The sequence below is a fragment of the Zingiber officinale genome, chromosome 10B (assembly GCF_018446385.1).
Source record: "Zingiber officinale cultivar Zhangliang chromosome 10B, Zo_v1.1, whole genome shotgun sequence".
Lineage (NCBI taxonomy): Eukaryota > Viridiplantae > Streptophyta > Magnoliopsida > Zingiberales > Zingiberaceae > Zingiber > Zingiber officinale.
Genome location: NC_056005.1, coordinates 17,403,830 through 17,419,364, shown reverse-complemented (window position 1 = coordinate 17,419,364; position 15,535 = coordinate 17,403,830). Strand labels below are relative to the sequence as shown.

The 15,535-nt window shown below is 35.3% G+C and overlaps 2 protein-coding genes across 3 annotated transcripts; one reads left to right on the top strand and one right to left on the bottom strand.

Annotated features, from left to right (window-relative positions):
* Window positions 1-377: 377 nt before the first annotated feature.
* Window positions 378-1,400, bottom strand: LOC122030168 (transcription factor MYB20-like). Of its 2 annotated transcripts, XM_042589338.1 has the most exons (3): window positions 1,231-1,400; window positions 1,013-1,142; window positions 378-934 (listed from the first exon to the last, which is right to left on the bottom strand). In XM_042589338.1, the coding sequence occupies exons 1-3, from the start codon at window positions 1,361-1,363 to the stop codon at window positions 475-477; spliced, it is 723 nt and encodes a 240-aa protein (XP_042445272.1). In that variant the 5' UTR covers window positions 1,364-1,400; the 3' UTR covers window positions 378-474. The 2 variants fall into 2 exon arrangements, with proteins under 2 accessions (XP_042445272.1, XP_042445271.1); XM_042589337.1 differs by having other exon boundaries at window positions 378-1,142.
* A 1,936-nt stretch (window positions 1,401-3,336) lies between these two features.
* On the top strand, window positions 3,337-10,225 carry LOC122029348 (protein transport protein Sec61 subunit alpha-like). Its single transcript, XM_042588298.1, has 7 exons — window positions 3,337-3,488; window positions 4,437-4,811; window positions 8,405-8,632; window positions 8,699-9,053; window positions 9,137-9,261; window positions 9,358-9,493; window positions 9,786-10,225. The coding sequence occupies exons 2-7, from the start codon at window positions 4,468-4,470 to the stop codon at window positions 10,023-10,025; spliced, it is 1,428 nt and encodes a 475-aa protein (XP_042444232.1). The 5' UTR covers window positions 3,337-3,488; window positions 4,437-4,467; the 3' UTR covers window positions 10,026-10,225.
* Window positions 10,226-15,535: the final 5,310 nt, after the last annotated feature.

Genomic DNA, 15,535 nt, shown 5'->3' with positions numbered 1-15,535 from the left:
AGTTGTAGGCATGTTTGGCGACAAGACGATGAGGTGAAGGAGGAAGCGTACAGAAACTTCTTATGATTGATTAAATGCCATCAAGTAAATTATTTTTATAAAAATCATTACGTTGATGATTGGGTGTTCAGTGGATTTTTTTTTTTGTAAAAAATTAAATGGCCTCGTCAATTTTAACCAAAGAATAATTTATTTGTTTTTAATTTTTACCCGTGGTTTGGACGTCATTAAATATAATCATAGAAAACTGCAAGCATTTTCTAAGAGAAAATTTAGCCAATCGTTCGTATAAAAAGTGGCGAGAATACAAACTGTCTCTAAATACATGAGATATGAGATGAAGAAGTAAAAAATTTCTAGAAGTTTTAACATTCGGAATTCCAATACTATCACATATAATATATTCTGCCCAAAATTCTTCTTGCTCCCTTGCCTTAACTAGATGAAAGTTTGACAACTCATAGGAATTTCTCATTATAGAAAAAGGTCTTCGAGTGGAAACACGGTCTCCCATGGAGGAAAAGAATCATTCATGCTAAGAAAAGTGTCCATGGAAGCTGGGAAGAGCGAGCCATCAGTTGTGAAGGAAGAATAGTTTATTCCTTCTGCGTTTAAGCTCTCACTTGATGTCCAATTGCCTTGACTATGATCGAATCTGTCCTCCAGGCTTAGTTCAATTTTGTTGGGTTTCATGTCGATCAATTCTGGGACGGCATCTGTGTTCATTTCTTGGGCTTGCGAGGCCGCAGATGCTTGTGAAGAAGTGTTAGTGAATTGATGATGATTGACGCAGTCATCAGCAGGCTGATTTATGAGCTTATGAGTCGCTGGATCCATGCCTAGGAGCTTAAATCTCTTCTTGATCCGGGTGTTCCAGTGGTTCTTGATTTCGTTATCAGTGCGGCCAGGGAAATGCGATGCTATCTTAGACCACCTGAACAAAGTGATCAACAATGCAATAAAGAGTGGAGGAAAACTGATACAGAGATAAGGCCATGTAGAATTTGCATACCGGTTACCGAATCGCGAATGAAGTTGGATGATTTGGTCCTCTTCTTCTTCAGAAATGGCTCCTCGTTTGAGGTCCGGACGAAGGTAGTTAGTCCATCTCAATCTGCAACTCTTCCCGCATCTCAACAGGCCTGTGAAGGGATCAAAAGGTTTCCTCAACAAAGTTGAAGCTCCATTGCCACTGCAACCCCACTTGATAAAGAGGAAGAGCATAACTACCTGCAAGCTTTGGCATGATGCGCCAACAATGAATGCCATTGTTGAGTATGAAGTTGGTGAGCTTTTGATCCTCGTCAAGCGTCCAAGGACCTCGCTTCAGTCCTGACTTATCGCAGCAGGGTTGCCTCCCCATCTCCCACAAGAGAGACAGTCTTATTCCAAACAAAAGTGAAAAAGCTACAACAAAGTAGGAACTCTGGGAGGGAACAAACAAAGTCTTTATATCCTGGACCTCAAGATGCTGCCAGTTCATTTTCTCCCTAAACAAATGATTTAGCTCAAGGCTCACATGATTAAACTTAAAGCATTAAGTCTAACCTTCGTGACTGAGTCCTTACTGTGGATTAGAATAAGATGGTGGTTGAGGTGGAAGAAAACAAGCACACATGTTTGCTGAATTATCTTGGCTGAGAGATCAGATTCCATATATCAATGGTCCACCAGGAAAAGGAGGCTAAAGTTTTGTCATCAGGAGTGGCCTGCCATTTGCCCACAATGAGTGGGCGAGAAGATCAGAAGCATTCACAAGATGCTGCCATCTAGATTCGGCTGTCCATTTGAAGATTCCATTGTTGTTTTGCTGCTCTATTCCTTATTCTTTTCTCCTTTTCTTTTTACACTCGACTCAAGGTTGTATTTGATTGGAATTTGGATTGTGGCTTTGTGGCTTTTGGAATTATCCGTCCAAATTGTTATTAATACCACAGTTTACTCACTGGAACATAAGGAGAGAAATAAGAGGAGAAAACTTGAAGCATATTTTCACTCAATGTTCTGATACAAATATAAATAGAAGTTATACTAATGAGCACAGAGAACTTTGATAGATTTGTGCAGTATTAGAAAAGACTGTGACTCAGAGATCTTTATCCACCTGGGATTCCTTAAAAAATCAGCTCTTCACCATGCAAAAGGGAAAACAACAAGATATATAAGGATTAAGTTAAACATCAAGTGTTAGGAAAGAAAAAAGATTAGTGAAAGAATGGAATTAGCACTGTAAAATAAAACCTTCAGTATCGTCACCTATGGCATAGTTATAGTAATTCTGGGACATGTAAAAGGGCTGAGTAAGATATTCTGAACTGATAATAAGCTAAAACAAGCATCAAAATGAAAAATAATATTTTTAGCCGAAAATGTAAGATAGTTACAAATATGATGGTGTCCGAAAATGTAATCATATTAAAAAATATATTTTTAGCCGATGATATTACCTTTTGGTGGACTTAGAGTAGAGCAGAAAAATAGATAACTGTCCTGTACAATAAAGGGACAAAACACAAAGTCAGTGAAGATTTCTATTTACTGATGATGACACCTATCAAGGAGAAGAATGAGAGAGAAAAATAGATGATTTGTATCCAAAGAGATGAAGCATCATTCATCAGGTCATGGTAAAATTCTGCAACATAATTGATTAAGCAACTAAACCCACATGAAGATTTGGTCACACAATGTAAAATAACAATTTTGAACAGCAAAATAGAATTTGTGAACCAATTTGGTGATGAATATGAATCTAATAAATTCAATTGGGAAAGAATTCAATAAAGTAAGCTAGTTATAGTGGTAAAAACTAAGTAAATAAGTTAGTTGGGAATTTTCTGACCTTGATTTGCATATAAGGCAAGATAAATAGATTTGAATGTGATTCTATTAGATACAGAAGGAAAGTTAAAGAAAAGAAGGAAGCGCCTCAATAACATGATTAGTAGAAATGACAACTCTCAATTGTTGTTTACCATATAGATCAAAGAAAATCAATTTGGAAATTAAGAATGGAGTTAAGTTTCTGTATTTAACAACAGCAGTAGTATATTTGAAATTTGAATGACTCAGCAGGCGAAATTTTTCTCAGTCTAGATTTACCGCATTGTTTCTTTTATTTTTCTTTGTTTATTTTTATTTTTAAAAAATAACAATAAAATAAAATAAATATTTATCGTTAGCATATATATTATATATATCTTTATTACTATTATTATTATTTTTTTTTTGGATAAATAAAATTTTGCTCTGTCTATTTATTTATTTTTTTTAAAAAAAATGTATTATTTCGGATTAAATCAAGTTGCGGGTCGGACTTGGGAATTAATCCGGACCAGGTATTTTCATCGAGGTCGACTGGATGTCCCTGCCTTGACAAATCTCAAGGAAAGATAGAGGGAGAGGGAGAGGGAGAGGGAGAGGGAGAGGTGGCCGGGAGAGAACTAGGGCTGATCGAAGGCGATGCGGGATCCCGTGCCTGTTGGGAGGTATTAATTTAGCTCCCATGTCTTCATTTTCGCAGATCTCTCGTACTTAATTCCTTTGTAATTGTATGGTCACGTGACGATTTGGTTAATCTACCGATTTTGGATCGTTTCCTTGCCTTTGATCTACGATTCCTGTTTTATTTCTATTGATCTGTTGTTCTTCGTTCTCACTTTTGCAGATCGTGGTTGTTCTGCATCCATGATGTTCTTCGTCATCAGTGCACTTTGACCTTTTTATTGTCTTGTGGTTGATATTGTTGTTTTCCTTTGCATTGAATCGATGCAATTTCCTATGATTTTGTTTACACCAAAACAACGTCGTACGGATAACGGTGATGTGATTCATGTGAAAAAGGAATTTTCTGGTTTTTCAGTATTTCCTTTTCTCTTTCATAGATGCATGCGTGACTTAGTGAGATTAATGAAGTGATGCATTTTACTTTCTTTTTTTTTTGCCTTTGCGAAAGATCTTTGGCATCTTTCAACGTGAACCGCATCCTCTTCCGAATCATGGATTTGCTAGATTGCAGGTGAGTTTGGCAGCTGATTAACTAGTATCAGAAACCAAAACCTTTAAGAGAAGTCTGATTGAATGTTGTTCTCGTCTGTTATTAGACATAATCACTGTCATGCTATCTTTATTATTTTTTTAGCCAAATATCAGATGCGTTTTTTTTAGCTCACGGCAGTGGATAATTTCATAGTTCAGTTGGCTTTAATTGATCTCCTTTTAAAATCCAGGTCATGCTTATATATTTTTTTCAGCATGGATAGTTTTTTTAATTCTGTTTTGTCTTTCACAAGGATAACTGCAACAAGCCCGTATTTCCAACGTTTATGCAGCAATGTTCCTGCCTGTATTTTGTTTCTTGTGATGTGGACAAAGCAATAGAATGATCTTGCCTATGTTATTATTGGCTTTTTAAAAGAGGTCATTTTGTTATGCAGTTGTGGTTTGCTGTTCTAAAGTGTCAACGAAATGGCTGGTGGTTTCAGAGTTCTTCATCTTGTTAGGCCATTTTTGGCTTTCTTGCCTGAAGTTCAGAGTGCTGATCGAAAAATTCCATTTAGAGAAAAGGTCATCTACACTGTTATTTCCCTCTTTATCTTTCTGGTTTGCAGTCAGCTACCTCTTTATGGCATTCATTCAACAACTGGAGCGGATCCTTTTTACTGGATGCGTGTTATTCTTGCATCAAGTCGTGGAACTGTCATGGAACTTGGAATAACTCCAATTGTGACTTCTGGGTTGGTGGTGCAACTTTTGGTTGGTTCCAAGATTATTGAAGTTGATAACAGTGTGCGAGAGGATCGTGCTCTTTTGTAAGTCTTATTTGAGAATTTTCTTCTTTTAAATTAGCAAAAAGTATTCTTGATATTATGATGGTTGTTTCCAAATAAGTACAAGAAGTTTAGTTAGTCAATATTAAATCGTATTATTGCCTTTATTGGATAATCACAACCTATTCCATTGATTTTTAATTGAATGCATGCTTTATATTCCTAGTCAAATATCGTGATAATTATGTTCCTATTCTTATTCATGGGTGTTCAATACTGACTACTTTGTTGTTAACAATTAATAGCTTTAATGTGTTATAGCAAGCTGATGGTTGAATTATTTTAGTCCTTCATAATTAATGCAAACATTAAAATTCTTGCTTAGAGAACAAATTTAGTTATAAGATACAAATGCATTCTACTATAAGTCATTTTGGTGGCGTATGCTTGTATTGTTCATATATCACATTTTTATCTTCTTTTGTTGTATTCTTCAAGAAAAAAGTTGAAATCAAGCATTTATTTAGCTTGAAAATGCCTTTTAGTTGGTGCAACTTTATAATCATGGTTTGATTTCCTTATATAATTTTTCATTTTTAAATAATCATTCTTTTCGTGATACTAGTATGATATTTTAATATTTATTTCAAGTGATGAATCTGTTATTTGATAAGAACAAAATTGTAACATACTGGGATGAAAAATCCATTATCTTCAATTCCAGAACCTAAACTATCTACAGAGAGTTCTATCTCATTAAAGTGGTTTGATGAAAATAACTATTAGTCCAACTAGTTGCTGACCTGGACATTATGCCAGAAGGTAAAGTAATAGTTCATAACTGTATCTTTTTTATCGAAGGAAAATATTGTGGTTAAAAATGACAGTATGCAATTTTGTTAGATAGACTATATCCAAAATTATTGAAATTAGTTACATGACTATTACCAAAAATTTACATAGAAAAAATAATATGAAATAAATTGTCAATTATTTGATGTATTATTTGAGAATTCTCCAGTGTAGCACTATCTGTTGTAAGGCTAAGAACATTATTAAAATAAAAGTAGTCTAATGAAGGAAAAAAAAGTTTTTTTTTTGTATATTAAGAAGATGCATTTATGTGATACATAGTTGCATACAGTTTAATTTTGATGAAACAAATGAGATTGACTTTCCATTTCATAGTACATATCTTTGATTGAATTGCGAATCATTTGTAATTTGTTAAATATTTTGTATTGTTTTTCAATCTGAATATAGTATATATCCTTCCCTACATGTTACTTTTTCTAGTAAGTTATCTGGAATAAGCATAAGAATACTAGAAATAAAATCTGAAATAGGGATTCAGAGAAATCAACTATCAGGTAGTTAAAACTAATTTATACGTCTAAATATTGTATGGAGAATAACATGATTCTGAGCTACATGATAAATCTCCATTTTTCTTTGTAGCAAATGAATTGCTTCTTTTCAAAGGAAAATCTAATCACATCTTTAACTCAAGGACTTTCATTGATATTTGCATTCCTATCTCAATCAGTTTTTACCGGCAACATGCTACATATTTTCCTTTGAAATCTGGTTATATTCTGAAGATGTGAAGATGGAAAGGAAAGGAAGTATACGCAGGAAAACTATTTGACAATGAAAGGATTAAAAAGTTAATTATTGCAGTAATGCAAAATGATACCAAGTACTTGTGGCAGCAATCTAATGAAGATTTTCATAAGATATAGTTCATTTTGAAATCAGGGAACATTTAAAAATGGAGAGGCAATGAAGTATAAGCAGGAAAGTTAATCGAAAATGAAGGGATTTAAAATATAGTCATTGCAGCATTTGTTTAGAAATGGGAAGTAAAAAATTGTACTTAAAAGGAAAAAGTTGTCGGATCGAATATGCGGGGGGGGGGGGGGGGGGTTCGTAAAACTATTGAGTACAGAGACACAGCAAAAAGTAAGAAAGAAGAATAATGACACAGAATTTTTACTTGGTTCGGTGTCGTGACACGTGATAGTGCTTTTGTTGGGTAATCCACTAATAGATCCGAAAATTACAAATACAAAAGGATAATAATTTAAGTGCAGCAAATGAAATTATACCAACAACTAAAGAATTGAAGTTGTGAGCCTTCGGTCGTCGGAGAAGCATTACAACGTTGTAGAGTTGTCTTTTGAGCATCACGCAAGAGAGAAGATTGTTGGAATAATTGTTCTTGAGGTGTTGGTCAAGCACTCCTTTTATAGCCCTGTTCGAGCGCCTGGACCTGTCTCAAGCGCCCCCACAAAGCTGATGTGGCGTGCAATTGTCGAAACTCTATTCGGCAAACTTTATCCATCTCTGGGTGCTTGGACCTGTCCGGATGTTTGGACTGTGACGTATGTTGGCCAATTAGCATGTGCCACCTCAACGCATGCTAGTCGCCCGCTCGGTTCATTCCCGGATGCTTGGACCCAATCCGGGTGCCTAGACATCCGAGCACTGGACGTCCGGGCGCTTGGATCGCCTTTTTCTAGCCAGCTTCAAGCTTCATTATTCCGCATCACAGAGTTAGAAACAAAATATACATAATATAATTTGGACAGTCTCGAGACTGTTTGGTTCTGATTTTGGATTTTCTTGAAATCCTAGGTCGAATCGACACTTACTGTTTCCTCTACGAAAAACACATCCTCACCTGCTCCTCTCAAGGGAGTGTACTTGATGTCAAATCTGTCCTCCAGACCGTTTGGACTTTTGCTCAGCATCTAAGACTTTAGGACTTTCCACTAGACGTCCGATGCTCTATTCGTCCAGTCTTCTGCCTTGATGTCCGCGATCTCCAGGACTTTCACCTACTATCCTCGACCAGTAGGATTTTTCGTTTGATGTCCTCGACCTGCTAAGACTCCTGCCTAGTCTCTCGAACCAGGACTTCCTTGCTTGGCCGCAAGGGCTTTCCACTTGTCTAGTGTCCACTAGGATTTTTACCTTGCCTAAGTTCACTTAGGACTTTCTTATACACTTAGTTAGACTTATTAGAATAACAACAAACCTTAACTTTAAATTCTGCCATTATCAAAATTTATGTTCGATCATCTGGTGCTTCTGCACCAACAAAAGTATGTTGAGTACTCATGGTAGCAAGCGGTTGGAGGTTAGCATATTATATGGTTAACATTTGAATGATAATTAGCCCCACCAAATGCTTAGAAAAGTCAAAACTATAAGGATAAAATGTCATGCTAGAGATGTAGCTTTTAATATATTTTGTGGGTGTAGAACAAACTGTAAGGGAGTTGTTCATTTAGTAAAAATAAATTTTAGACCTGAGCGTATACTAATAATAAAAGAAGCTTAGATACCTTGTTATATAATATCTTCTGGTTTTTAATTTGAGTTTTTCTATGTTATCCAGGCATCAGATATGCTGATACTCATACAAGTGGCTATGATTAGATAATTTTCATTAATGCCCAGTTGTCTTTTAATTCAAAGTATAGTTTTTATCAACTTCTTGTTGTTTTCTTGGAAATATTGTTTAGGTAGTTACTGAATTCCAAAGGAAAGTCATTTGTATCTTGTGCGCTACTATCTCTGATTTACATGTCAGCTAGTTACAATCTCATTGTAACTATTTTCTTTTCCAGAAATGGTGCACAAAAGTTACTTGGTATTCTGATTGCCATTGGAGAGGCAGTTGCATATGTTCTATCTGGAATGTATGGCAGTGTCAGCCAACTTGGGACTGGGAATGCTATTCTCATTATATTGCAGCTTTTCTTTGCTGGCATCATTGTCATCTGTTTGGATGAACTTCTCCAAAAAGGATATGGTCTTGGATCTGGTATCTCTTTGTTCATAGCTACTAATATCTGGTAAGTGTCAACATTTCCCTTTCTTAACTTTGTATGATAGTTAATCCTAATTCTCACATTCTGCAGTGAAAACATCATCTGGAAGGCGTTTAGCCCAACAACCATCAACAGTGGTCGTGGTGCTGAATTTGAAGGTGCTGTTATTGCCCTGTTCCATCTACTGATTACTCGAACTGACAAAGTCCGTGCTCTTCGTGAGGCTTTCTACCGTCAGAATCTTCCAAATGTGACCAACTTACTGGCCACAGTATTGGTCTTTCTCATTGTTATCTACTTCCAAGGTTTTCGAGTTGTGTTGCCTGTGAGGTCGAAGAATGCTCGTGGGCAGCAAGGCTCTTACCCTATCAAGCTGTTCTACACCTCTAATATGCCCATCATCTTACAGTCAGCTCTTGTCTCAAACCTTTATTTTATCTCCCAGGTACATCATATCTGCAGAGGCATCTGTATGACAACAGGATCATATGCCCTATGTTAATCTGAGTTTTTCTATGTCCATTGCAGCTGTTGTATAGGAGGTACAGTGGAAATTTCCTCGTCAATCTGCTGGGTAAATGGAAAGAATCAGAATATTCTGGCCAATCCATTCCTGTTGGTGGTATAGCTTACTACATTACTGCTCCATCAAGGTAGTCACTCTCTTTCTGCACCTCCCTCCCTCCGTCTCCCATTTTGATGTTGCTAATGTAATGCCTTTGATACTTAATTTAAGCTAAATCATGCAGTTTGGCGGACATGGCTGCAAATCCATTTCATGCACTTTTCTATATAGTCTTCATGCTCACCGCTTGCGCTCTTTTCTCGAAAACTTGGATAGAGGTTTCTGGTTCATCTGCAAGGGATGTGGCAAAGCAGCTTAAGGTACAGTTAGTATTATCCCATTACATTAAAGGTTGCTGCCTGAGAGCTATAAACGTTGGTAATTCGGCACCTTGAAATAAAAACCTACTGCATAGACACCACTGCTTGTTGGAGCTATACTTTACTAAATGGAACTCTATGATCTTCTGAAATGCCAGAGTCTGAGGAGTCACATAGCCAGGTTTAGAGGATACGCCTCTGATGTGTTGATAACTAGTTACTTACCAGTATTATATACGTAGATCTGAATAGATTAGACTTAAAAATTCTTTGTAAATTTTGTGTTGCACAGGAACAACAAATGGTTATGCCAGGTCACCGGGAGTCCAATTTACAGAAGGAATTGAACCGTTACATCCCTACTGCTGCAGCATTTGGTGGCATGTGCATTGGTGCATTGACAGTTCTAGCTGATTTTATGGGTGCAATTGGTTCCGGGACCGGAATCCTTCTTGCTGTCACAATCATATATCAATATTTTGAGACATTTGAGAAGGAGAAGGCCAGTGAGCTTGGGTTCTTTGGCATGTGATTTCGAAATCTTTGGTGCTTTTCTGAACTTTTACGGTTTTGATTAAAACTGAAACAGATGCGAGCCATTAGTCACTAGTTTAGCAGAATGTAAGCTGTCCCCGATACTTTCTTTGGGCGAAACTTTAGTCAGTGTATGTTAAATTAACAGTCGGGCCAACTCCTGAATTGTGATTAAACCATATTTCTACTTTTTTGGCCCGATGTCCTTTTTTGTGTCACGGCATGGAGTTCCATCGTGGTGTTTATTCTTTGGTTGAAAAAAGTAATTGAACGGAGGCTCTGTTTAATAGAACGAGAATAGAATGGATTGAAAAGGAATTATAACTGGAATATAGCATTTAATTTTTTATTGCACCCACGAATAAAATGAAATTTCCAAATAGAAATAAATGTGACGTTTCTAAGCTAGTTATACTCCAAGTGTTGCAGTTAATTAAGCATTTGAACAATCGTATGCTTAGAATAGTTTCCTCTCTTTTGTACGTATTGTTTAACACGTTCAAGTAATGTCATTCTTCTCTTTGGACGATTTTGCTTTTCTTTTTCCTATTAGTGTGCACTAGTTGTTCTTATAATATGCTGATCCTCGTCTTGCCAATCCTTCAAAGTCCTACAACTCTGTCCTTCTCAGGTACCTGAACATAGCATTTGTCTAAAGTCAAGGCAACTATTGTTCACCAAAATTTTCCATGCGTGCTCCATTAATCACGTTGGGAAGAAAAGTATACCCGTCCTTGATTTTACTTGCGGATTATTATCAAGTTCCTAATTCAAATTAACATCTTGTACGTTAGGCAAGTCCAGACAATTCTTCTACGTGGGGCATCTGTTTAATTAAGTGTTCAAATTGGTGAGATACAACTTACAAGACCCAAGTTTGGTAAGAACCACACCGCCGATCGATGCTTCCTACACTTTGACTATTTCTTACCTGCTTATTTCTTAAGCAATATTAATCGAACAAATTTAAGATATGCCTTCTTTTCTGCACAACTTAATTGACTTCTGTTTTGATATTTTGCTCAGCATCACACGCTTTTAATTTGCATGATTGAGAAGATTGCAAGTAATGCCAAAATAGGGCCAGTTCGTCAAAATACTGGAAAGTTCAATCAACAACCAACTCCTTTGACAAAAAAAATCTTCGATGAGTTGTATATCGTTCTATCGATATTGATGACCTCCTAATAATGAGCTCATTTACCTACTTTTATATGTACTGATTTTCTTACAAGGAAGTTTCTTGCCTCAATTTCTAGTTCATAATAAAACCCACGACTTTTCCTTTCCCGACCTGTGATCCTTTACTTGCTAGTTGCTAGGGATGACTTGACTCCATCATTGTTCTCTAGCGTTCCTATAAGAAGTGGAAGATCAATGTCATTTCATCTCACACACAAAAACTCTCTCTTGTAGACTTGTTCTCACTGAAGAAAGATGGCAGCAGGTAGAACACTTTTTGCCACTAGTTTCTTTGTCCTCTTCATGGTGGTTATGGGTACCGCCGTCATGGCCGCTGACGGCCCTGCACCACCACCCACAGAGAACTTGTCTGTTCGCGAACTTCCTTCCGTTGCTTTAGCCTTCTCTGCTGTCGTTGCCTTCATATTCTCCATGGCCTACTAGGGAGATTATGAGGAAGGGAGAGTTTCATCCATTGATGTGAGTTGTGGGATCGAGTACTGGATTGTTGTTATTATATATATTACGCTATATATTTGTCATTATTAATTACATTCTTCCGCTCTACTTATTGTTCTCAGGAGATTCCATTAGTCCATTGTGATTCCTCTCTTGTAATTATGTTAATGATTTGCTCGTCGTCTTCGTTATATTGATTTCTGTTGCTGTTATTGTTTAGATTTGTTCATTTATCTGAATCAATTTGTTCATGAAGTTTGATAATTAACATCTCAGGTTTACCTAATTTTGGCGATCAGTGAATGAACTGAGCCTTAAAAACGTGGCGGATTAATTGATAATTAGTTAATTGGCAAATAACACAAAAGTTATCCGCTGCCCGCGTGGCGTAGTGCACAAACCTCCAAGGTCGTTGTTCTACTCTTGCTGCTGCTTATCTAGCTATCGTCGTCGCTGAATATCTAACCAATATCATTAGAGACGTATAAGATTTGACTCTGTGTTTCATGTCTTGATCTCACAGAGACAATTTCTTAACTATCGTTAAGGTCTAGCTCATACTACCGGTTAAATTTAGATAGCATTTGGGTTAGAGATTTAGGAATAAAGGAATAGATTTATATTTCAATCTTGTATTTGATTGATATAAATGGAATTAAAATTTGGAATGAAATTTAAAATTTTAGATGTTATGAAATCCACTTCTCCTTTGGGTTTTGATGGGAATGAGAATGAGAATTAAATTTAGGACGAAAATATTTTTTAATATATTTGTTAAATTTTTCTTTCATATCATTTTCTCTTTTCTTGTTTACTCTCATCGTACTTTTCCAATTCTATTATTAAACTTTCTTTCTCCTCATTCTATCATTAAACTTTCTCTCTGCTTATCTCTTCTATTATACTTTCTCTCTCTTCATTCTCTTCCATCATACTGTCTCTCTTTCCATTATCTTCCATCACACACTCTCTCATCATACTTTCTTTTTCCTCATCATCTCATCATGCTCTCTCTTCCATCACGTCCTCTCGAGGTGGTGCAGTAGTTAAGGCACGGGATGTTGTCATATGAGGTCTTGAGATTGAAACTCGGCATGTCTGAACATGTCTTCCCCCATGCTTTGCCACTTTATTCTACTAATGGCTAGTAGCCACCGGTGATTTACCTCTTCCATGTTAACTTAGGAATGGTTGGCGGGAGCGCTGTGGCGAACAAATTACCTTTTACCACATGTTTTCTCTCCCATCATGTTTTCTTTCCTTATTTTTTCTCATTACACTTTCTCTCTCCTCAATCTCTCTCTCCTTATTTTTTCTCATTATATTTACTCTCTCTTCATTCTCTCTCATCACACTTTTTCTTTATTCATTATCTCCCATCACACATTCTCTCTTTCATCATGCACTCTCCCATCACACTCTCTTTCCTTATTTTTTTTTATCACACTTTTCCTTTCTTCATTCTTTCCCATCACATTTCATCTCTCATCACACTTTCTCTCTCATTATATTTTTCTCACATTCAACTTTCTCTCACATCTAATTTTTTTCTCTTATTTTCTTTTAAAGATAAAAAAATTTAATTTATTTCAATAGAAAATATTCAATTAACTAAATATTATTATATTTTTAAGAATGATATTCATACTTATACTCATTTTTATTTCATAATACTATGATTCTTATTCATATTTTAATTTCTAAAAAGAACTAAACATCACCTTATAAACATTATGTTTAACCATTATTACATCAATGTGAGATCAGAGTCTGGTACACGTCATTCATATAAGAGTTTAATCATTCATCAGACTTGACCTGATCGATCGGGTTTGGACTAGGTATCCCAAGCGAGATCCAGCCTAGCACGCGTGTTTAGCAGGGCAAATATAATTAAAGGGACTTAAACAGGGAGAAAGAGCACGCGTGTTTGGCAGGGCAAATATAATTAAAGGGGCTTAAACAGGAGAAAGAGAGATAGAACAATTTTAATATTAAAAAAACAAAATGATTAAAATATCATATATTTTGACTAAGCAAACTATCTGTGAGTATTTTTGAACTGGTTTTAAATTATTAAATAATTTTTCAAAACTACTAAAAAATTTAAAATTTTCTTATAAATACTTCGACCCATTTAAAATTGACAAGACTCATGATGAGTCATATCATGTTCGACCTAACATGACAGCTAAATGATATATATCATGTTGATATATCACACATGCATGTAACGATGATTATAGTTATATGATATGCCACGTTAAATGTCAACTGCAAAAAGTTTAGTCATCATTATAATTGTATAAAATTTGACTCATATATGATACGTTGCTCATGCTCAATAAAAAAAATTTAAAAATAATTAAAAAAATAATTTATCATTTCAGAATAGCCCGTCGATTAAAGAAAGGTAATCGAACGTAATCTCTCATCCTTTAGTCATTTGACGACGTAAAATTTACTCTATTAATCGAACGTAATCATCCTTTAGTAATCTCATATCCTCTAATAAAATAAGTGACAACATAAAATTTAGAGAAAAAAATTTCTCTCATTCTCTAATCATTTGACCATCAATTATAAATCAATCTCATAATTTGTTTCATTTCATATAAATTAGGAATGAATTAAGAGGCGAATTTGAACATAATCACTTTTGACTATAAGGAAAAAAATTCACCATCAATAAATCAAATAAAACAATGATAAAAAATACCCTTTTTGACCTAAGTGTTTTCTAATATAAAATTATAATAATCTCATTAGATATCAACAACCTGAGTCATCACATGCTTGATGATATAATCTAACGTCTCGATCGTACATTTTTTGTATGGCATGCCCCAGTAGAATTTCCTATTTTTAATTTATAATATACCTGATATTACAAACCAAACCTCATGCTATAAGTATAAAAATTGTTGTATAGGTTTTTCTTGTTAAGGAAACTTGCTCCTATGATATGATAAATATAGAACATTAAATATTAAAAATCTAAATATGCATTATCAAGAAAAAAACATACCAATATTATTCATCCATCCCACTAAATAATTTAAATAAATTGAATTAAAATTTTGTCAATTTATTTAAAAATTGGACCTAATCGAGCCCGCCCACACAGGTTATGGGTCCAGATGGGCAGACTCATGTCGAGCTTAGATCGAGTCATGTGTTTAGAACAATGAGCTCATGAATTGATCTATTATAACAAAACTTAAAATTTTCAATTTTTTAATTTATTTTTGGTGGCTAGTAGACGGGCTCCAAACCTGCAATCCATTTGGTTGGATTGGATTAAGAATTTTCCTACCCACTAGGCAATGGGTCGGTCCACATGAGTTTTTGACATATCGGCTCGTCCCGTTTGACACCTCTATATCACCAACATGATTAAATATGCAATACCTAAACAAATAAACAGTACCTAAACAAATAAACATGTGCAAGGTAAATAAATTTCAAGGAATGAAAAACACCAAACCAGGAACTAAAAGTCCCTATAGATGTGATACAGTGATAAAACACTTAAGAAAATAAACAAAAAGATCAAAGATTGAATCCCAATAGAAACAAATATTTTGGAGATTGATGCTTGAATATGTTTAAGTTGTGCTTTAAATTTAGTTTCCATTGAATTAGAATCTTAGCTAAATTAAGAGTTACAAGCCATTTCTCTCAATGTAAGATCTTCACTCACATGTTTTGTTTAAAAGAAATTAATTATCATTTAAAGGTTTAACCAAAACTTCTCTCCATAGATTTTCAAAACTCTCCAAATATCATTTTTCCTACAATGAGCGCAATCACTCAAACATCATCCCACATGCAACTTACACCCTTACGTATCCTACAATGACTTGG